The sequence below is a fragment of the Equus asinus genome, chromosome 12, assembly GCF_041296235.1.
Source record: "Equus asinus isolate D_3611 breed Donkey chromosome 12, EquAss-T2T_v2, whole genome shotgun sequence".
Lineage (NCBI taxonomy): Eukaryota > Metazoa > Chordata > Mammalia > Perissodactyla > Equidae > Equus > Equus asinus.
The window spans coordinates 2,456,423-2,479,976 of NC_091801.1; the positions used below are offsets into that span (position 1 = coordinate 2,456,423).

The 23,554-nt window shown below is 44.9% G+C and overlaps 1 protein-coding gene across 9 annotated transcripts in view; it reads right to left on the reverse strand.

Moving 5' to 3' along the window:
• WWP1 (WW domain containing E3 ubiquitin protein ligase 1) overlaps positions 1 to 23,554 on the reverse strand; it is a 105,776-nt gene that overhangs the window by 17,733 nt on the left and 64,489 nt on the right. For 8 of the 9 annotated variants that reach the window (XM_044780342.2, XM_070480966.1, XM_044780341.2 and 5 more), the window contains 11 exons: positions 18,212 to 18,307; positions 16,564 to 16,738; positions 14,365 to 14,419; positions 14,195 to 14,279; positions 13,945 to 14,073; positions 10,465 to 10,540; positions 10,286 to 10,357; positions 8,266 to 8,354; positions 4,406 to 4,565; positions 1,002 to 1,135; positions 773 to 913 (listed from right to left, as the gene is read on the reverse strand). In XM_044780342.2, the coding sequence (XP_044636277.1) occupies positions 773 to 913; positions 1,002 to 1,135; positions 4,406 to 4,565; positions 8,266 to 8,354; positions 10,286 to 10,357; positions 10,465 to 10,540; positions 13,945 to 14,073; positions 14,195 to 14,279; positions 14,365 to 14,419; positions 16,564 to 16,738; positions 18,212 to 18,307 (1,212 nt within the window). Of the gene's footprint in view, positions 1 to 772; positions 914 to 1,001; positions 1,136 to 4,405; positions 4,566 to 8,265; positions 8,355 to 10,285; positions 10,358 to 10,464; positions 10,541 to 13,944; positions 14,074 to 14,194; positions 14,280 to 14,364; positions 14,420 to 16,563; positions 16,739 to 17,468; positions 18,106 to 18,211; positions 18,308 to 23,554 lie in introns of those variants that run through there. The other variant, XM_070480970.1, reaches the window with a different exon arrangement.

Here is a 23,554-nt window from a genome sequence, read left to right on the forward strand (position 1 = left end):
CTCTTTCCCAGGAAAGTCTGGATTCACCTGGCTGGCAAACGGAAATGATTTCTAAAGTTCAGATACTAATGGAACTTTCTTCAATAGAAAACTGAAGCCAGGGTAGCAGACTATTTAAAGAAGTGGGTTGAATAAGGAGCCTTGGAAAAATACCCACATTTGGGAAATGGAGATTTAGAGAACCGTTAATAAAAGAGAAGGTAAAGAAAACCAGCGTGGTGTGGGATCCTGGAATCCAAGAGAACAGTTTCAAAGCAGAGGTGGCATGAGCTCTCTTAGCAGTAAGTTAAGAAGGGAAAGTAAGGCGGGACAGGAGACGAGCACGAGACCACAGTCAAGGACATGCTCTGCTCCGGCCCCACGGAGCGCCTGGGGCTCCCATCTAGGATGGAGGAGGCTGTCGTCTCTGCGAAGCCCTCTCAGCACCAGTGTTCACGATCCGACCTGGACAAGGGAGGGTGCACAGCGAGCAGCGGTGGGAAGGTGAGGGTCGCCAAGAACACTGGCACTGCTGAGAGTTTGAATACATGTCCGTCGGAGGGGAGGGAAGTGTTTTCTCAGTACTTCTGAATTTCTGAGTACTGTTGGAGCATGTTTACAAACTGAGAGGAAGACCGAGAGGATGATTAAAAGGGGTAAGCGAAGAGGGGATGGACGTGGAGCATCTTCTCGAGGGAGCCAGCGTGGGATAAAGACGGGGTGGAGACAGAGCAGTCGGTGCCGACGCGCTCAGCGAGGTCCCGAAGCTCAGGTCCGTCCGTCTGACACTTACCCAATGTACTCGTCCTTGTTGTCCTCAGTGACCAGGATGTTGGACCCTCCCGACTTCAGGTCGTGTGAAGTAACCTTTCCCAAAATCTCCATGTCAACAGAAAAGTACATTTCTAAGCCACATTCTTCAATGTTGTTGTCTCTGGGTGACACAGACATATATCCGCTAATTAACAGGATGTACAAATTGGTTTCAAGAAAATGCCTTATTGAAAGAGGAATCTTCAAACCTTATCCAGATCAGGGAGTTGTAAAATTCAGTATCAATGGACTCCAAGTCCTTAATAGTCAGTTTCTTGTTCAGCATGCGCTTGTAGAACGGTAGAGAGAAACCAGTATCAATAAACTTTCCATGAAAAAGTGCCTGCCAAGAAAACAAAGTCTTACATAAAAATTTACAAAATAATTTTCTTATTTAAAGCACAAGAAGAGAGAAATCCTGAGGCTTCACAGGCAAAAAAAGGACTTGCTAAGTAATCAGCATAAATCATGAGAACTACAGCATTACATAAAACGCTATTTGAAAACAAACTACAGAGTTTAAACCACATCTCTTTAACCGAGGTCCAACCCTCAGCTCTACCAGGTCCGTCAGCAGCGGTGAAGGAGGACAATGAAGGAGCTTTCCCACGCCCCCAATTCCGACACGCTTATAAACCCAAGTGCTCGACTGGAGGCAGCATGAGGGGCCTCAGCGCCCCGCACAGTCGCCTGGACAGACCCTCCCCTCCTTTTTGACCCGCCCTGCCTGAGAGGTTTCCAGGGCAGGGGGCCCCCGACCTCCTCAGCACCCTGACCCTCGGCACCAGCCGCCTGCATCTGGAAATCCGGGCCACTGCTCACACATCCCCAGACCCCCCAAGCCACCTCCTCTCTGCCCTCTGGAGCTCAGGGCCATCCCGCATGTCTCCCCTCTTTCTCTGCAGACCCTGCAGCATCCTGCTCTGACACAAAGCCAGCATTTTTCTGAGGACTTCACTCCCACCCGCTCCAGTCCTCTCAGGGGTGGCGGTTTCTCTCCACCTGCTCACGAACCAGGCCTGGAGGGGCAGGTGCTGCTCCCCATGCCCGGACTCCCCCTCCCTGGACCTGCCCGGCCACCACCCTGCACCAGCGGGTCCCACCCCGCCGGCCCGGGCAGTCATCCTCAGACCCTGGTTCTCTTCCTTCAGCGTCGTGTCCTCCACACTGCCAGCACCTTCTTGGAGATTTCGGCACCCACACTGGTGATTCTTTTACTACTCGGGCTTTCTAGTCCTTTCAATGATCTTAGTACTCTTACTTGGCTAAATATTCTCAGCACCACACAGCAGATACAGTTATTAGCAACGATAAACTCGATGTCAACCGCCAACTGTCAGCTCACTGCCTCTAGCAGTAAGACCAGTGGTTTCTGAGCCCACTAGGATCTGAAAGAATCCACTGGACCTGCTCCCTCACAACTGTCTCTCAGCCCTCATGAAGTCACCTCTCCCCTTAGTCTAGATCCCGTCGTCAATCATTAAATTACTCCCTGTATATCTTCAAACCCTGTCCCCCACAGGGTGTTTCTGCCAAAATCCAAACCCTGGCTACACACAACTCTCAACCTGCTCTGCGCCTGTGCCTGGGCCGTGGAACGTGCTGGAAACGGGCAGACAACCAAGCTGGGCGGTTCAGACCATCGACCTCCAGCGGGAGCTCGGTGCTCACACCTCCCCCTACGTCACTCGCCCCTCTCCCGGAGACGGTCTCACTCCTCAAACCTCCTTTCCCACTCTGGCCAATGAGCCTGCCTTCTCCCTCACCGAGGACACAGGCCGTCAGGAGACCCACCGCGTCTGCGCCACACACTCGCACTGCAGATAAGCTGTCCCCTCCACGTGCACTAAACGCTTCTCTTCCTCCCCTCCTGCCCAAGGTTGCTGCTCATGTGTTCCTTGTCTCCGACCTCATCAAATTCCTTCCTCCGACTTGATCATCACTATCCGCATATAAACGTTCCATTTTCCTCCCATTCTCAATTCCATATCAACTCCCAGTTACTGCCCGATTTCTCCATGATCCTTTACAGCAAAGTTCTTTAAAAGACATGTTTCTATCTGCTGTCTACGTTTCTCCTTCCGTTCTCTCGATCCACTCCTACCAACCCTCTCCAGCGCTCCTGAGCATCCTCCACTCGGCCAAACCAAAGGGCTACTTCTGAGCCTCTGACAGCCGACCACTCCTTCCTCCTTCCTGTGTCTTCTGGGCACGATTCTCATTTGCTTCTCCTACCTCCTCCTCCTCAGCTCTCCCGCTGGTTCCTTCTCATCTCCCTGGCTTACAAGCGTCCTCACACAACATCTCTGTCCACGCTGACTCCTTGAACGACGACGTGGCCTGACCCAGACGCCCCTCATGACGAGATGGCACATCCCACTACCTAGTCTATACCTGCACTCCGATGTCGACAGGCACCTGAAACTTAACAAACCAAGCCACATTCTCGACTCCCTCCACACCCAACATTCGCTCCTGCCACCACCCAGCCGTCTCAGGAAATGGCAGCTGCAGCCAGACACACAGGCCATGACCTTGGGCGCCATCCTTGACCCTCTCTCACACCTTGCCTCTAACCGTCAGAAAGCGGTCAGCTCCAACCATGGTCGGATCCAGAATCCAGAGCACTGCTTACCCCTCCAGCGCCACACCCTCAAGTCGACGCCTCTCCTCTCCCCCGATGGCTGCGTCGGCCTCCAGCCCCGCCCCTGCCCTCGTCTGCCCCGTTACAGTCTCTTCACAGAGCAGCGGGGGGAGGCTTATAAAATGCACGCCAGACCACCTTACTGGGCCACACCACTCGTGCTCAAAGCCCCTGAGAGAACTTCCTGAGGGTCTCACACAGTGCCTCCCACCTGCGTCTCCTCACACTTCTCTCTCACACACTCTGCTCCAGCTGTGCCGTTTTTCAATCAAAAACGTGCTCCTACCTTAGAGCCTTTTCCTCGCTGTTCCCTATGCCTAGAGTGTTGTTCTCTGAGACATCTGCGTGATTCAGCCCCTTGCCTTCTCCAGGCCTCTGCTCACTGTTACCGGTCAGAGGCCTCTTCCAATCAGATCACCCAGAGGAGCAGCAAGACCTCTCCCTCAGCACACGCTGACTTATCGTTCGTCTCACACTAGCACAATCCAGGTCCCTGAGAGCAAGGAAGGCGTCTTTCTCGTGGTCCCATCTCTCCCAGACTAGGATGCCGCAGGAGGCACTCAATCAATACCCGCTGAGTGAACCAGCAGGTAACGAAGTGCAAATAAACAAACACAAACACTTCTCAAAGACAACAGTCCCACAGGAGCTTCTGCGTAGCTCTGAAAATTCCAAATACATCAAGCGAGTGCAAGGATTACGCAACTCAGGCTGCCCTTTTATAGAAAAGTGCTCATGATGTTTAGGCTATATATTGAGGACTAAGTGGCTGTATGAATAATCCTCAGATTCATAATCTGGATTTCACATAGGTACTCTAAAAATAAGCTACATTTTGATACTCTCTTTGTAGGCAAACATCCTTGGTAACAAAATCCAGGATAATGCATACCATTATTTTTTGAGTCCTCTCTAAAATACTTTTCAAATAAGCAAAGTTTAAATAAATAATGGGAAGTTAGGACTCACCATAGCAATAAAGCGACCAATGAAACAGAAGTACGAAAGATGGTCCGGATTAATGGTTGATGCTGGATTTATCTGTAGACAGTAGTTGTTCTTGCCAGCATACTCAAATAAGCAATACATGGGGTTCAAAACTTCATGTGAAAGCAAGAAAAACCATTCTCTAAAAGAAAATATAAGTCAAGATTACTTTTTAGCCTTTACATATACATGAATTTAAGAACAGATCTTAAATACACCCATACATATATCACACCTCTGCTCCACGGCCTTTAACGCCCCGCTGCCTGATCCCTCAGTCCTCCGTTTACGTCTCCTGTGACCTGACCCTCACTCCCAGCTGGCTGCCGGTCCCCACGCAGTGTCTCTCACATATGGCAGGCTTATTTCTACACCACACTTCTGTGCGCCTCTGTCTCCTCAATTTCATCTCAGCCCATGGAGACCCCACTCTCTCTCAAGTCTAGCCTAGATCTACCCACTTCAGCAATCTTCAGCATATTTTCTGTATCAGTCACTGAGCACTTTGTGGCAACAACCTCACAATATTATTCACTTTTCTGCACGTGACTTGCCCCATCAACCAGACTGAAAGTTCCTCAAGAGCAAGAGCCATGTCTTCAGATATTTTTCGTATCCTTAACTCTTACAGGCATCTAAGACCCATACACAGCAAGGTTTAAGAAGTGTCTGCTGGTGACACTGAGACACACAGCACCGCTGCTATGGAACAGCTTTAATTTTACTGTCAATGCACTAAAATAATGGAACTAAAATTAAAAAGGTGAAATCTTTAAATGTGATAAGCATTCTCTAACTTATTACCACCTATTTTGGCTCTTGTAAAAAAGTCCAGGGGGGCCGGCCCTGTGGCACAGTGGTTAAGCTCAGCACACTCCACTTCAGCACCCTGGGGTTCACAGGTTCAGATCCTGGGTATGGACCTACTCCACTCATCAGCTGTGCTGTGGTGGCAGCCGACATACAAAACGGAGGAAGACTGCAGAGATGTTAGCTCAGGGCTAATATTCCTCAAGCACAAAAAGAGGAAGATAGGCAACAGATGTTATTTCAAGGTTTATCTTCCTCAGAGAAAAAAAAAAAAAAAAGTCCAATACATGAAATCTAACTAGATAAAAGATTAATAACTTATATTACAAAATAAACTCAATCTGCAAGATTCTCCTCAACAGCACTTTCTTGCACGGTTCCAAACGCCAATGCCTTCAGTGATCAGTGGGTGACTGGAGCATGCTTCCCGCTCTACGTGGACCTCACATTCCCTGTTCAACCACAGTCCCCACTCCTCACTGCATTCCTGGTAACGGCTACTGCCCGTTTTAAGGAAGAATTACTTCTGGGCATTCACTCCTAGTCCTTAGACGCCTGGGCAGTGGGTGCATGGAAGTGGACAAGAATGGACACTGCCCACATGGGAAGCAGCCAACTGCTGCCATGTGAGAGGCTGGAACGTGGGCATAAAATCTTGATTCTTAAGCACAACCTAGTGTTTTCTTTAATGTTGCCAAGTAATTAAAAAAAATTTTTTTTTTTTTGCTGGGAAAGTTTCAGTCTGAGCTAACATCTGTTGCCAATCTTCCCCTTTTTCAAAATTTCCTCCCCAAAGCCCTTGTACATGCTTGTACCTTCCAGTTGTAAGTGAAAAATTTTAAATCGCAACACAGGGCATCACCCTGCAGCCTAGATCTGGCCTGGCAGCCTGTTTACAGACTCTTTACAAAGATCTTAAACTACAATCTCGGAACCGACCTGAGGGGAGCGCAGGGAGTCCCTGAACAAAATCAGCTAAGAAATGAGAAACACCCATTCATAAGACTAGATCCAGCCCCAGGAGCAGCTGGCCTGTGCGCCCTGTGGTGAGGGCTGAGGGCTGAAGGCAGGCGCGCCCCAGGGAGAGGGCAGGACACAGCCAGCGTCCAGCACAAAGCCAGGGAGGGACCCCCAGCTGCCGCAGACCCCATCAGCCAGCAGCCAGGAGAAACCAAGCACATCCCAGTGGAGGACTGTGACACGGCTCTAACCTAGACCCTGACACAAGGGAAGAGAAGGAAAACTCTAACTAGCAAGACGCAGAGTCCGCTTTCAACACGTCCTTCTCTATACTCTCAAATAAGGAGATACAAGAGGTGAGAAAATTGTGAAACAACGGATGAGCTAGCAGAGCCTAGAGGAGAAAATGAAGAAAACGCCAAAATCACTAATGAAGAAAAATCACATTAGAAGTAGCAAAATTTAGGGCATTACTGCAAACAGTGACATGAGGATAGGTCAAGAAAAATCAAAACAAAACGGAAAAGCACAAAGATAAAAATGATCAGAGAAGAGATGACAGACATGTAAGACTGACAAAGGAGATTCCACATACCCATGATTGACGTTCCTGAAGAAAAACAGAACAAATGGAACAGAAAAAATATTCAAAGACATAATAGAAGAAAATTTCCCTTAAATTAAGGAAGATCTTAACATGTTCCTAAAAAAAGATACAAAACAATTAACAATAAAATTAATGAACTCCAACGAAAAGGGTTGTGTGGGCATTCAGAGAAAAAAGCTTCTCTGCAGGCTAGCCCCCCACCTCGCAGTGCTGACACTCAGTGCTGGGGGCCAGGAAGCCACGACTAGAGGGCTGGAGAAACGAGTGTGCTGTGCAAGAAATGTCGATCCAGGGAGGGGTTGTTTATATACAAAAGCAACAGAAAACACGTTCTCAATCACGCAAAACTACAGGAACATGTCACCCTTGTGAACCCATGAATACACCAAAACCAGTACATGAAACAAAATAAAGAATTTGGAAATAAGAAAATCACGGTACGGAGTAAGTGATTATATGCAAAAAACCATCAAAATATAAAACTAAACCCAAACAGTTGAGGCAAATAAGAGTTCAGACAAGAATGTGGATGTTATAGAGTCAGACACTGTAAAAATAATACCCTATTTCATTCCTAAGATGCACCTTTTTTTCAATGTTGAACATTTCACATTTCTGAAAGTGAGATAAATCACAACAAATGTGACACGAACATTTAGTGTGATTGGTAGTGTTTCTTTTCTGAAAAAGCTGCTTAATAACGTTTGGGATGAGAAAATATGCTAATATAACCAAACTCTGATAATCTCACACAGGTGATCCCGCCAGTTGTGCCTAGCCCCACATCTTTTTGCCAGTTGTACTAATTTTCTTTGGAAAGATTTAACCAAAATGCTTTGCTAAAAAATAAATTGCTGTCAAATTAGTTATGAGCAAAGCAACTGAGGGAAAAAATCAAAAGCACTTCCCACTCGTATTGCGTCACAAGTGTCTACTGTCAGCAACATATTTAGTGAATGTGGAAAACTTCGTCCTCAAAAGGACTCAGACGGGATTAAAAACACAAAATCAACACACAGTGTTATAACAGCAAAAATAAGAAACCACCTTCTGGGTGTGGACCCATCACTGTGGGGTCTCCACACAGCGGACACACAGTGGAGTTTCTGCACACAGCCGTTAAGTAAAGGAGAGCATGAGTTCCAGACACGATCTGGAAAGATGTCCATGATGTATAAACAAGACCAAGTCACTACAGCACGCACATCTGTACGATGAATTCTGTCTAAAAGACAGCAAGTATGTACTGTGCCACACACACCAATTTATCTGTACGCAGAGAAAATGTATAGGATGACCAAGACAGCGATAATAATGGCTACCTCTAGAATTGTGCAAATATTTTAATTTTTGCTTTTAAAAATAATTCTGGATTGCTCTCGAAAAAGCATATCCTTTCAAGAATACATCCAGTGCATATAATGGAGATACACTTATTTCAAAGCAGATAAGTTTTTTATTTTACCTTGCTAGACCACCGTAATCAAGTCCTTCTTCTCCTCTAAATATCACATATAATCGTCTCCTCAAGTCATAGGGTTTTAATGCCATAATCTAATTAAAAACAAAAACATAGACATTTAAATACTCATACAGCACAAGTTTCTTCCAAAACAATTCAATTTAAATTTTATCTGTATTTTCAAAATACACATTTCCTTATCTCACACAACAATGCCTTTAATTCATGAGCTCAATCAATTTGTCCCACAAACTAGTAAAGATGTGTCTTACTCTCCCGGCTTTCTCTGATTCCCTTTCAGATAGTCCCTTTCCCCTCTTCTAGGATCAAATGGTAGCTCTACTTTGGATTAGAGCCAAGAGAGGAAGAGTGTGACACGGAAAGCTTTTAAGGTTAGAAAACATTTCGTTCCTGCATCACTCCCCAACTTTTACCAAAATCATGTAAAAGTTGAGGTGTCAATTTTTCTGACTAGCAACACTCAACGAGCAGCAGCAGATCTTGCTCTGGATCCTGCTTGTACCACACATTCCATTTCTCGGCAGGAAAGGACTTCAGCTACAGCAAACAATTCTTCATATGATGTTGACTTTGTACCTAAGGAAGTCTATCTTGAAATGATCCCTACCCCAGGTTTCCGTAACCCTTGATGGCCTACCCTAAGGTTCAGGCTTTACTTTGGAGGAAAGGGACTGACTTCCACCACACGTGTGTTAGGAGCAGACCTGAGAATGCACGTCTGGTCAGGGTACAGCTCAGCGGCAGGTTCCCACTCTAGAGGTGGTCACGGCTCAGTCCTCACCTCAAACAGACCGCGCTGCTCCCCAAGCAAGAGGACAGAGCAAAACGAAGCCCACCAGAAATTCAGATGCACACTTACCAATAAAGCTCAAGCAGAGCTTGGAACAAGCTGGGAATTTATCAACTCAAACCAAAAATATTTTAATAGCAATATTAAAAACCTTGCCCAAACTCCAACAGCTAAGTAACTTAAGCCAGGATGTGGACATCTCTGACTTCAGAGTGCTGTTGCTCCATTTTGGCTTGTGCAGCCCCTGTGTACCTGTGCACACAGGGGACTGTGTTCACCGCTATAAGACTTCAGAGGAGACGGAGAAGACTTAGATGAAAAATGCTCCACCTCATCAGAAAAAAAGAACTGATAATATTTTGTTTTTTTACGTTTAAATATTCTGCAGATGACATACTACATGCATTTATTCAATCACCAAATATTTACTGCATACCTGCTACGTGCAGGGCACTGCTCCAGGTGTGGGCACAACAGCAGTAAACAAAATAGTCTGTGCTCTTACGGAGCTTACATTCCAGCACAGGAAACAAACACAGTATGTCAGGTGGCGCCGATGTTACAGAAAGAATCAAGTCCGTGAACGGCTAGAACAGGACTGTGAGGGAGATGAGCCAACTGCAATGATCTTAAACCGCATGCTCAGACGAGATCTCTCTGAGACCAGCACATTTAAACAGGAAGCTACAGGCGGTGAGCTCTAAGATGAGGGTTATTTAAAGGAATATCTGAATGTAACGCAGTGTCTACACCAATTTAATTTTAATTTGGTATTTATTACCCAGAATTTTTGTTTGAGTTAATAAAGTCTTACAAAAGTAACTAAGTGTCAAAATGTGTCAGCTTATTCCAGAAGCTGTTGAAGCTTTATTTTAGTAATCTAATACGTGGCAGAATAATTTCATCTCCCAGCCTCAGTACCTTTGCCTGTAAAACGGACAAAATGATAGGAGCCATCTCAAAGGGATGTTGTGACGGTTAATTAAATGAAATGATAACTATAAGATGCCAGTGCCAAGAACACGACAAGGACTCAACACATGACGGGGTTCACTGTGGCCAGCATCATGATGGACGCTCGAGGAGTGACATGCAGTCACTGTGACGGCCCTGTTCTGAATGCTTTAAAATTTCCAAACCCCAACTCCCTTTAGACACATAGCACACGATGAGACAAACAGTCCTGTTGTATTCTGATAAAAGTTTCCTCACCTGTTGGAAGGAATCTTCGAACAACGTCTGCCGGGACACGTTGATCTTCACATGACTGGGTAGTGCATTAGACTAAAAGCAAAAATAATATCGTAATATCATGCAAACTATAGTACGTGTATTGTGTAAAGACAAGACTAAATGATTATAAACAGAAGCTTTATTTACCACTGTAGTACCTGGCACAAATAACGGAAGTGAGCAAGCTTCCACCTAAAGCTGCGTTCATAAGCAATTTGTGGACCACCTTTAGTTCTAAGGAAAAAAAAAACATATTAATTCACAATAAACCTGGACATTTAATATTCATTATGAAACTGGAGTGTACTAGAGTCCTACAAATGACCACAGGAAAGTTATTTTCCAGGAGAGAAGTAAAGATATATTTAGTGGGCTAATTGAAGCTTGAGCAATGAGGATACACAACACACTCAAGGAGGGAGAGTGCTGGGGCTGGCCCAGCGGTGCAGTGATTAAGTTCAGTGTACTCCGCTTCAGCGGCCTGGGGGTTGCAGGTTTGGATCCTGGGCATGGACCTAGACCCCTCATCAAAGACATGCTGTGGTGGCAACCCATGTAAAAAAATAGAGACAGACTGGCACAGATGTTAGCTCAGGGCCAATCTTCCTCAAGCAAAAAGAGGAGGATCAGCAACAGCTATTAGCTCAGGGCCAATCTTCCTCAGCAACAATAAAAACAGAGGGAGAGTGTATGTGTGGATGGATCTTTGGTAAAGAAGTTAGTTAAATAAAATATTAAAGTCTACCACTGACTATCTCAAAGAAAACCTTTGATAATCCTTAAACCTAAAGAGGACAGAGGCTCTAGATAGATGAGACATGAAAGGAAATTCTACCACATCTTAAACCTAATCTGACACTGAAAAAAATGTTGCTGGACACAGCAAGGAAAGCAGTCGAATTCTCGGGAACAGCTGACATCCAGGTGGCACGGCTCAGCTGGTCGGAGAGGAAAAGGCAGGATGGGGCCACAGGGACAGGCTGACCGACACGGAGAGCGCCTGGGTCTTCTGCCCAGCAAGTAAAAGCCCAAGAGACAGGCGCAAGAAATGTTCACAACCTTAGGGAACATTCTGGAATGGATGGAAAACCTTCTCTTGTGCTATGGTGTTCAGGTGACTTCATTCAACAGACATCTACAATATCTGTGTAGTACGGACATGGGGCTCTTCTGCACAATAAGAGCACTATTTGGTAACAAAACATAACAATACCTGTTTTTGTGGACTTCACACTAGTGAAGGAGACAGACAAGAAACAGAATGAGTAAGTAAATGACATATGTAGTGTGTAAGAAGGGAGTAAATGTCTTACACTTCCGCTCCTCAGACGAAAACAAGGCAGCATAAACAGGGTAGGGAGTAGCCTGGGGGAAGAATTCTTCAATTCTGGGAAGAGTGAACAGAGAAGGGCTCGCAGACAAAGTAAAATCTGAGCAGAAACACGGAGGGCATAAGCCATCTAGAAATTTGGGAAATGAGCACACCAGGCAGCAGGAGTAAAGGCCAAGACCCAGAGCTGGGCGGCTCAGGCGTGCGAGGCCCAGCGGGGCGGCCAGCGAAGCTGGAGCGGAGAACGAGGAGAGAAAACAGAGACGAGGCTGAAGGGAGAACGGGGTCAGGCTCTGTGAGGCCCTGGAGGCCGCTCGAAGGAAGCAAATCATGGAAGGGCTTTGTGCAAAGGAATGACTTTTTACTTAAATTTTTTTTTAATGAGTCTCGCTGCTTTATGGGGAATAACAGTGTATGAGGTGTGGGAAAAAGCAGGGACAGGGGTACCACCCGGGGGAGAGACAACGGCAGCTGGGACGAAGGCAGCAGAGTGCAGGTGGCGACAGCTGGATTCCGGACACACACTGAAGGTGGGGAATGCCTGACGGGCTGTGAGGTAAGCATGAGGTAAGAGAGGGAGGAAGCAAGGAGCACGCCAAGATTTGTGGGCCCAGCACAGCTAAGAGCGGAGCTGCCATCAACCGAGGCAGAACAAGTTTTACAAGAGTTATGAGGAAGCAGTTATGAGCAGAGATTTCAAGTAAGCAGCTCAAATACAAAGTGAAATTGCAAGTGAAAAGTGCGAGCCAGAGACAAAAATTTGTGAGTCATCAGCATATAGATGTTTTTTAAAATAATGACACTGGATAAGATTCACCAAGAGAGGGGCCTGCGCTGGGGCCAAGTAGTTAAGTTTGCTCACTCCGCTTCGGCGGCCCAGGGTTTCACAGGTTCGGATCCTGGGTGCGGGCACAGCACCACTCATCAAGCCATGCTGAGGTGGCGTCCCACATGCCACAACTAGAAGGACCAACAACTAAAATATACAACTATGTTTATAGTTGGGGGGGGCTTTGGGGAAAAGAAGAAGAAAAAAAAAGATTGGCAACAGATGTCAGCTCAGGTGCCAATCTTAAAAAAGAAAGATTCACCAAGAGAATGAGTGTAGAGAGAAAAGAAAAGAGAACTACGGACAGAGCTCTGGGAACTTCAACAGAGGCTGCAGAGAAAAGGAGGACCCAGCCAAAATGGAGGAAGAAATAAGACCAGAAGAGCAGAGGAAATCAAGAAGTTTAGTCCCTGCCCTACTTTTACAAGGAAAGAGAAATGTTTTATGTCAAACACTCCTGATAAGTCAAATGGGACAGGACTGCAATCCAGCCCCAGGACTATCAGTGTGGGGGGCACTGGTGCCCTTAACAAGTTCAGGGCCCGCCAAACTTGCTGTAGGAGGTTTGAGAGAGAAATTAGAAACAGCAACACAGGGACAACTCTTCCAGGTAGGGGAGCAATAAAAGTGAATTTACACTGTGGATTTGTAAGGTGAAGAGTTATGCTTGTTTTTTGTTTTTTTAATCTAGGAGAAATAACAGCTGATGAGAATAATTCAGTAGAGAAAGAAAAAACTGAGGATGGAGGCTAGAAAGATGATAAATTGCCAGAGCAACTAAGTGGGACAGAGGGGAAAAGATCTAGAGCGCCAGCAGAGGGAGTGGCCCTTGAGAGGAACGATGACAGTTCCCCTGTAGGATCCAGAGGGAAGGGAGATGCTGATAGGCAGGCAGATGTGACACTAGGAATTTGCAAAAGACTTTTTATGATTGCTTCTATTTTCTCACTGATGCAAAGACATCCTACCTAACAGTGAGGATGAAGGAGAGATCTGTCCAATGCTTAATTAAGCTATCTTTATCTGAGAAATTCCGCTTTGTCGAACATCTCGCAGCCCGACACTGCAGCAGTATGATGTGTTGGTTAAGAGCACAGACTGCGGACAGATGGCCTCGGTCTGAAACCAGCTCCATTAGTCGCTATATGATTTTGCACAAGTCAGTTATGCTCCGTAAGCCTCAGTTTCTGCACTTGGAAAAAGGAAAATAATAGCATCTACCTCAAGGGGTTGTTGGAAGACAAAATGAGCTAATATATATAAAGTGCTGAGAACCGTCCGTGGCACACAGTCATCACCACACAAATATCTGCCACCGTTCTTAAGGAATTATGTGCCACGTGTCCATTCTGTGATAAGACAGGTGTACTGGGGTCCTGCTTGTGCAGGTTTTCTTGATCCAAAAATAAAATCTGAGGCTAAATCAGAGCTATCATGTCCTCATTAAACAGCATTTAAGAACATCAGGCTTTCACTTACACGGATGACTTCCCATTGCGAGGATCCTTGAATGTCGTTGTCCTCGTGTTATGATCAACAAAGTACCTAACGCCTTCCCGAGTATACCGAATTTCCCAGCCTTCTGGCAGGGGTTCTTCGTTCTGTAAGCTAAAGTTACAATCACAAGGTGAACATTTTCCAGGAGGTGAAAACACCTGCATCAAGGTTACTTGATCCTATCTACGGACACGTGTAAGATGACTGGAGCAAACCTGTAATGTATACGCACCCCTGAGTTCTTGGATCTTCCCACTGGGTTGTTTTTGTGTTATGATTCACAAAGTAGACTCTGTCTGTTGAATCTACTCTTTTTTCTAAAAAACAGAGTGAGCATAGCATTTAATAACTATTTGCTATATATCCCTTTCAGATATTTTTACCAAGAACATATTAGCTTACCCCAGCCTGGTGGCAAAGGCCCGTATGGGTCATTTTCTGCAGCTAACATTGAAGCCTGATGGAGAAAGGGTTGGGAGGAGGAATAAAATAATAGTACTTTAATATAAAAGCAGAGATAAACTAAGCACTTGGCAGAATCACATTTCACAGCAATTTTCTACAAAAATATGATAAAGGAACACAAATACAGTAATTTCAAAACATTAAGCCCTAAAAATGTCATTATCAATTGATTAAAAGTATTAGATCTTCTAAACTAATTTAGAAATAATACACTGACACCAATATTTTAATCTCTTAGCCTTTCCATAATAATTGATGGAAGCGAGATGGAATGAGAAAAGCACAGATAAAGTTGTCGTATTCAAACGAGGCAATATTACTTATGTAAAAATAGAACAATTATCAGTTCTTTTTAAAACAAATGCCTATTAATAAAACAAATATTAAACTCTAGTATCACCTCTGTACAAATAATTTTATCTTAATATTAGAATCTTTTATAAATTCATACATAAAAACACATTTATGTTTATACATTATTACAACTCAGAAATAAATTCCAAAGAAAATGTAGACATTCTACCATTAATTTCAAAAGAATGACAAACATACAAACGATTACCTGAAAATCATTCTTTAATGACAAAGTATACGCATCTTGATGAATATTTTATAACTTTGTAGCAGACATTGTTAATTGTACTCCCCAACCATTTCCCGCTCCTTCCTTGACAACCAGGCCACCGTTTTGTTTGAGGCGGCAACGTGTCCATCTAAGAATATTGCACGCCCAGCCTCCCTTGCAGCTGAGCAGGTGGAAGGACCACTCTGGCCAGTGAGGTGCAGGCAGAAGCCCCTGGTGAGCACATCCCTTTCCAAGCAAAAAGGTGAGGGCCTGCTGGAAAACAGCCCTCCCCTCTTCCAACTCCTCCTTCCCTTTCTTCTTGCCTAGACTGCAGAATGAGGCCCAGAGGGCAGCAGCCCCATACGATCAAGGGAAGAAGCGTGAAGCTCAATAAGGACAGAGGGGCAAAAGGGCAGAAAGAACCTGAGTACTCACTGGCATGACCAAGTCAACGATTAGCCCTGGACTCTCACCCCAGACGGGGTGGTGCATTGAGGTAACAACACCTCAGGCAGCTGGAGGAGGTCCTGTTATGTGCAGGGGAGCACACATTACCCAACTCTGCCGTTTCCCCAAGGTGTAACGTCTACAGCTGAGTTCAACTCCAAACAAACGCACACAGTACCCAGTCTCCTGTTTCCTACATACAACTAAACAGTGGACCCTTACCCCAGGTTTCTGCCCAGGTCACCAGAGCGCCAGCCACTGGTGGCAGCAGGAGACGCTAGGCCAGCTGGGTTGGCCCACTCCCCGTGCACTGGCCACAGACAGCAGGGGAATGGGTCAAGCTGCACATGAGCGCTTACTTCACCTCTGAAGCAAAGGAGTGGAAAGAGCAGCCTGGGACGGGGCTCAGAAGAAAGAGCTACTGAAGTGTGCGTGCGTCTTTCCTAACTCCTTTCCGTCTGCTGGCCTCTACATTTAGGTTTTCAAATGGCATCAAAACACTGTCTAGAAATGCCCAGTACTTACACTTATATTTTCTACTTCCTGTGATCAAACCCATTTAACAAAGGGCTTTTTAAAAAAAATTTTCCCCCACTCTTCTTATGGGTGACTGTTTATTGCAATAAATAAATCACCAATTGGTCGAGCTTCCAGACAGCACTTGATTTTTTGGACAAAACTATCTCCAACCCCAGGAACATCTCCGGTGGGCCCACACAGACCACAGTGTTGTTTCTGAGCGTGGGATGGGAATCAGGATAGCTAGATGATGGCAAGACTGGCCTTGAGTAAAACCAGGGGTAACTGGTTTAGTTCAAGAACCAAAATGATTATAATAACAGGTGGGGGACTGCGAATGGTGAAGACAGATTATTTTATTAAGAAACTGCATTTGTGAAACTACCACCTAGTAAGGACAAAAAACTGTGTGTATAGTTACGTTAGGAAACTAGAATTTTTTAAAAAACGTAAAGTGCTTACGTATATCAGAAATGCTAATTATTCATTAAAGATCAACTAAAAAATACCCTGTAAGGCAATCTATAACTTTTTTTAAAAATCACCCCAGCAGAAAGGGGGCTGCCCGGAGGAGAGGCCTGCGGGAGCGCCTGGCGGCCCCTCACCGAGTAGAGGTAGCGCTGGTTGAACTGCTGCATGGCGCCCTGCAGCTGGCTGCGCTGGGACTGCCACTGCTCGAAATTCCGCACCGACTCCATGGTGGGCCGCTGCCACGTCGTCGTTCTGGTGTTGTGGTCCACATAATACACTCTGCCACGATCATCAACTCTTCTCTCCCAACTACCACAAACAACATAAGCAGTGATAAAAGTTAAAATAAAAAACCTTAGTACGAGAAACTGAAAAGTACTGTTAATACTTCACTCAAATAATTCTTAAAAGAATGCAAATATGGATGTTCGTGAGAAAAATTATGAACGTGTGATCCGCTATTTATTGTAACTAAATTACCTTCCCATTCTACAATGACCTGATTTCCAAGGCCTGTCTTTTTAAAAAGCGGCCACAGACTGGACAGCCCAGCGTCAGCCTCACTAGCCTTTCTCCCTCTTCGTTTTGACCAGCATTTAGTCAGATGGGGCAGTGTGCCCCTAGAGCCACGGCCCCCACGCGGGAGTGTAAGTCAACCCAGAGCTTTTTAAGCTGCCTTCCTGCTGTTCACTGCTGCCCAACTGAAACACGGACCAAACCACATCATCCAACCTATCACTGCTCTCTCGCACGACACAGAAATGAACCCATTCTCCATATCAGTCTCAACTGCCCTGAGATCTTTCAAGGCACCCGTGTGAGAGCCAAATCAACCACGTGCTGGTCCCAAATGTGTTCTGTTTCATTCCGTCAGGCCTGTTTTAAGATTCCCTCAGAAAACAGCGCCCTTCCCTACTTCTCCACCAGAATTCTCCCCATCCTCCAGGGTGCAGTTCCTTTAAGCCAATTTGTGTCATTAATTTATACAATGATTTCAGAATTCTTCAACAACCAACCTCACAAAAATAACATTCCTTGCCTTGAATTTTCTCGATTGAAGACGTTTTACTTTGGTGGACTTTAAGCTGCATCGGGAAGGGGAGCTATTCTAAGTGGCAAAGACAAGAAGGAGAGTATCCCAGGTACAGGCAGCGTGTTCGCGGAGGATATAAACAGTATCATCCAACCAGCCCTCAGTGCAGTATGTATAAAGAGTTATGAAAGATGAGAACACAAAGGAAAAGGAAGATCAGTTTGTGAACGGCCTGGAATGTAGCCTAAGAGCACGAACTTCATTTAATTATAGCAATGTTTTTATTCATTTAAAACCCTCTACAATTTTAGCCATAACGTAATACAACTCTACTTGTAGCAATCTTTTAGATCGTAATTTTGGACCACTCTCGTATCTCTTATGTCATTAAATCTCATGAAATAACATAGTTTAGAGATCACTATCTACGGAGAAACATATGTATAAATTGTCCTAAATATGCTTTCATTCCTTAAAAAATAACAAGGATTGAAATAGGACCAAGACTCCGTGATTACTCTCAGTAACTCATGCAACGTTTGACAATCTCTTGAGAAAGCCCTTCAGACTAACTGCAAAAGAAACACAACACAGCAAATCTCATTTACTGAACATACGTTACTCACAAAAGCAAACCAAGGACGCATAATATGCAAAATTAAAGAGTCATTTTATGTTGTAGTAAATAAATTTTAAAAATTACGTATATGATAAAATACAACTGAAGACACGTAAAGATGCTACGTTACCCTGGAGGTAAAGGCTGTGGCCTCTCCCACGTGGTCGTCCGAGTGTTATGATCCACGTAATAGGTTCTACCATGAGGATCTTTCCTCTGTTCCCACCTTTAATAAAATGCAAACATAAGAGACGATAAACTACGATGACCTAAAAAATGATTCTGTCTTATAATCAGGAAAATTACAGACAAGTTTTACCTTAAAAGGCTAGATATATATTATAAAGTTGTTTCTTTTCTCAATTATTAATGCTTTTTAAGTTTCTAATTATTCCCTTTTCCTTAACCATATTGTAAACTCAGTAAGTACAATTAGCAGAGGAGGAAAGACTAATATCTAAAGGTTTTAAAAGTTACTAATTTACAGAATTCCAAATCATCAGCAAACAGAAACTGAATCAAGGGGAGAGGAACTTCCAGCCTGGTATCACACCCAAGGCACGAACCGTCAATGAAGGAATATTCACGTTTGCCTGCAATTTCAAAAACACACATCTGAAAAGTTTTAGCGGTATCGCCTTCAAGAAGTATGTGGTGGCGCTCTTCATGAAAATCCTTCCTCTATATGCATTTAGTGTCTTCTTTCTGTGCATCTCTATCCCTCTCCTGTTTGGGTAAGCTTCAGAGTTTATGGACATGCCAGTTTTATCTTTTTCTGTTCTGTCTTGAAGACTATCAATTTCTTATTTCCCCACTCTCATTTTCTCCTCTGTGGTCCCTGTTTCTTCCTCTCCAGTCTTTCCTTAACTTGGTACAGAAGAAAAATTTTAAACATAAAAAGTGAAAACCTGGTATTTCTGAGTTTAACATTCCTGTTTTCAATTTGAAAGTAAAATAAATGGGAAATATTTTCCTTTCCCTTAAACACAGGGACTCAATTTAATTTGACTTCTCTTTAGAGAAGACTTTAATTATTAATTAACTTTCCTATACAATGAGCATACATACTAAAGCTATTTGCTATACCAGGAGTACACAACCATACTTAAAATGGCAAGCAGAAAAAAATACTAATTGTTGTTGAGGCCACATGTAACAAACCTAAGTCACACAATGCTGAAGTAGTAACCACGAACAACACAGACGCCCAGGTTCACAAGTGACTCAGCATCACGTAAGTTATTCAACTTATCTACTCCAAAGTGTCTGTGCTATAAAAGCCTGTACTGGAACACTCACGCTATCCTGTACTACAAAACTTACATACTCATTCCTACCATCAGCCCTTGAATTTTTATTGCTATTCTATAGCAACATCTCCATCTTTTACTATTTTTAATTTAGCTTTAATTTTTATCAAAATTATATATACTTTCACATTGCTTAACATCTACCTTGAGTTTTATAATTACACACATCTCACAGCTGAAAGTCATACAGTCCACAAGGCTCATTACAAAAACACTGCCTACTTCTTAACCTAATTTTCCACTCCCCAAAGGCAACACTTTCAACTGCTGTAGCCAATTCTTTTACTTACTAACAAGCTCACTTCAGTACTTGTTATCCAATCTCAAACAAGCTGTACTGCCTTCTCGCTGTGAAGATGAAGCTGAGTTCCTTTCCTGTGCGCACGCACACACACACACTCTCTCCGTAACACTTACCCTCCCTCCACACACACGTGCTGCATCCTCCCTTATGGTTCTTATTATGACTACATAAACCCTCCTAACGGCTGAGCCATGGAACACAACAGCATTTCTGTTTTCAGTTGTCTCCTTTCTTCCCGTTTTCTACGTACTTACCATTAACTCCAGATACTTTTCAAGTTGCATAAATCTCTCAAAATGCTTAAGCTTATTAGGTATTTTATCAACCACACCTGCCTTCTGACTTGCTCAGTCTACACTGGCTGGCTGAGGGCCTGCCGCCTGGGGCTCTCCCTTCACGATGGTGCTGGCAACGCCACTCACTCCTCTTCCTTCAGATCCCTAATTCCCGGACCCCAGGTCTTCACTTTCACGACTTAGTTGTGGAGGAACGAGTCCTGGCAGCTTCCTAAGAAACACTACATGGGAAGTAAGCTCTCAGACACCGAGGATGTCTGAAGACGGATTCATTCTGCACACACACTCAACAGCATGGCTGGAGGCAGAATTCTAGGTTGGATTCATTTCCCTCAGCATTCAAGGCACTGCTCACTCTCTTCTAGCCTCTTGTGTTGATTCTGAGAGGTCTAATGCTATTCTGATGAGAATGAGATGTTTTCCCTTTTTTTAATCTCTGGAAACGTTTAGGATTTTTTTCTTGGGTTCCAATGTACTAAAATTCTCACAATGAGGTGTCTTAATATAGATTTATTTTCACTTATTATCCTGAGTTTTGGTGAGCCCTTTCAATAAGAAAATTCACGTCCTTCATATTTGTGGGAAAACAAATTTTTTTCCTTGGTTATTTTGTTAAGGATTTCCTCCCATTTTCTCTTTCTGGAACTTTTCTTATCAGATCTTCTGAACTGGTCCTCTAATTTTCTACTTCTCTCATTTTATAAATTTATCTTTTGGTTCTACTTCCAGAGAAATTTCTTTATCAGCCAAGTCTTTCACTGCAGTAGACTTCCAAGAGCATTTGGTTCTTTGAGGATTCTGTTTTCACAATTCCTCCTTCTTGGTTCACGTGTCATATCCACGTGTATCCCTCTGAGAATATTGAAACAGTCTATTTCCTTCAAGCTGTGCTGTCTAGGCTGTTTGCTTTGGTCTCCGTCTTGCACAGTGAGAGGCGTCCCTCAGAGGTCTAATGAGGAGGAGACGACAACGCTGCCTGGGTGGGGCCTGCGGATTGTGGGATCAACTGAAGGGGGCCGTAGAAATAGACATCAGTACTGTGAGTCTCTTCTGGGGGTCTTTGGGAGAAGACACTTCCAATCTCCTGGGTGAAAAGGTCACGTCCTGTGATTTGGGCAGGAAAGAAGGACGCGGGTTTGAAAATTCACTTGTTAATCTCATAAAGGTTCACCTGCGTCCCCGGTTTCATACAGTGCCCCGCCCTCTAACATGCCCGGCCAGCGTTCCCGAGTGCAGACGGCTCCAGGAAGAAGCCCCCAGGCGGGGCGGCAGTCCTGGCCGCTTGGAGGAGAATTAGGGACTCATCTCTCAAGGTGAGTTTCAGGCGTCTTGCTGTTTACAGTGCCATCTTCACCGCCACTTCCAAGGGTAGCTGATGCTGCCCGTTCCCGAGCCACTCGGAAGCGCCAATGCGCAGGCCGGGCTTTTCCCACCGACAGGCCAGAACTCAGCTCTCTTGGGTTTGCCAAGTCAGCTCCACTTAGTCACCCTCCAGACGACTGTGACCTCATGAGAGACCACGCACGGAAGCACACAGCTCAGCCACTTCCCGATGCTCAGGAACTGGGTAAGAGTACACGTTTGCTGTTTTCACCTGCTAAAGTTTGGGGTAATTTGTTACACAGAAACAATTAACACATAGGAAAATACCACGAAATCACTCCAAGGAACTGAGGTGGACCCACATATTCAGACCACACGCTCCACATATTCAGAGGCGGGGCCTCGGTCCACAGAGCTCACGCGAGCACTAGGAGTACAAGCACAGAGCCTGCAGAGAAGAGGCGCTTGATGAACACTTACTGATTAAGTATTCAGTGAATGTGTGAATCTGCTCATACTGATGCAGAAATACGACCAAGTTTTAAAAAGCAACTGAAAAACAGGTAGAGTGCAATCCCATTTTCTTAAAATAATTCTACAAGTGTATGCAAAATAGTAACTGATGTAGCCGCTCTGTGCCCTCTTCACCTCGTCCTTCTCAGAGAGCCTGTCCCTGCCTGACATCATGACGAGGCCACACGCTCAGCCTGCCGAGACCCACGCCCCACAGCAGCAGAGTCCTGGCACCCGGCCCCCGAGCGCCTGGAAGGAAGCCTGACCAGAGGAGCTCCCTGGTGGGGAGCTGGGGCACTTGAACAAATATTTCTGTACGATTTAAATATTTTATTTGGTCATGTCTTAGTTTTGTGATCAGAAGCAAATTTTAAGCTTAGGGGAAAAAAAATAAACACAACCAAGTTCTCCACCCATATAATGGGCCATGAAGCCCTTTTCTAATTTTACCCTAAGTTAACTGCAAATATTTCTAATTGAAATGCAACAATATTCAGTAAGCACGAAGCATAATGCTAGCCACTGGGCCTTAATTTTTCCAGAACAGGGGATCACTTCCAGATTTTAGTGTTCTTGCTCTAAACAAATTTATCTTTCTCAAACTAAACTGCCTGCTATACAGAACATTATTGAGAACTACTTTCGAATATCTTTTTTATAATTTTATACATTCTATGCACTAGACCAAGGATAAACTAACTTCTACTGGAAAGTGCCAGACAGTAAATATTTTAGGACTTTTGGGCCAAGAGGCAAAGTCGAGATTATCATATAGGTACTTACATAAGGGGAGAGAGAATTCCTGTCACTCCCCACCAGTTTTCCTGGGGGTGGGGGGTGCCCAGCTGTCCTCTGCTGACAACATTCTCGGGACACAGAACCCCTGGTGCACAGGGGAGGAGCCTGGTCAATTTCACGATCCATCCCGGGACTCCAGGATCCCAGGCCTTTCCCTCCTCCCCTGGCAGCTGGTCCCAGAGGAGGGAACTTGTTGATGTGTTACTCTCAGAGTGAGATTCTCCCTCCTGGGGTCTGCAGCTGCCAAGAGTGAGTCCTCCCTGTGTAGGCAGTGGTCAGAGCGGGCCGCAGGCAGCAATGAGGGAGGAAGGTGCTGGCGAGAGGAGCCGGGGAGGTGGTACGGAGGGCAAAGGGGGACAGCGCGGGCGACTCAGTGTGATAGCCCACTAGAGCCGTACCTACGGGTCCTATCAAAGCAGCGGGTTGGAACTGGCCAGAGACTAGATGATCCCAGTAGTGGAAACGCATGAATACCCTGAAATAGGCACTAATTACCTGGCTGCCTATGAAACTTCTTGGCAGAATCCTTGAATTTCATAGAGAAGGTAACTGCCACATTTCACCTTCAACCATAACACTCTCCTTTCTTGTATTCAGACAGTCTGCCTGTCTCACTAAGCCTATACATGAATTTTTTAAAAATCTACTACTGAACAAAGACCTTATTTAAAACAAAAGGAAATGTGGAAGAATTTTGTGAAAAGCATTACAATAGAAAGAACAGAACAGTTACTGACCGGATAATGACTGTTTCAAACTCGGACCATGGGGTGGGCAGCAGACTGGCCTTCTCGTAACCCCATCCAGCAGTTCCCTCCTCCTGCACGGCTAGCCCTGCCTCCATGGACTCCCAGCCCCAGGGAGCCTCTCCCATCTCCCAAGACAGAGAGTGGCCTCGCTCCTCTGTCTTCTGGCCACTTCTACCCAAC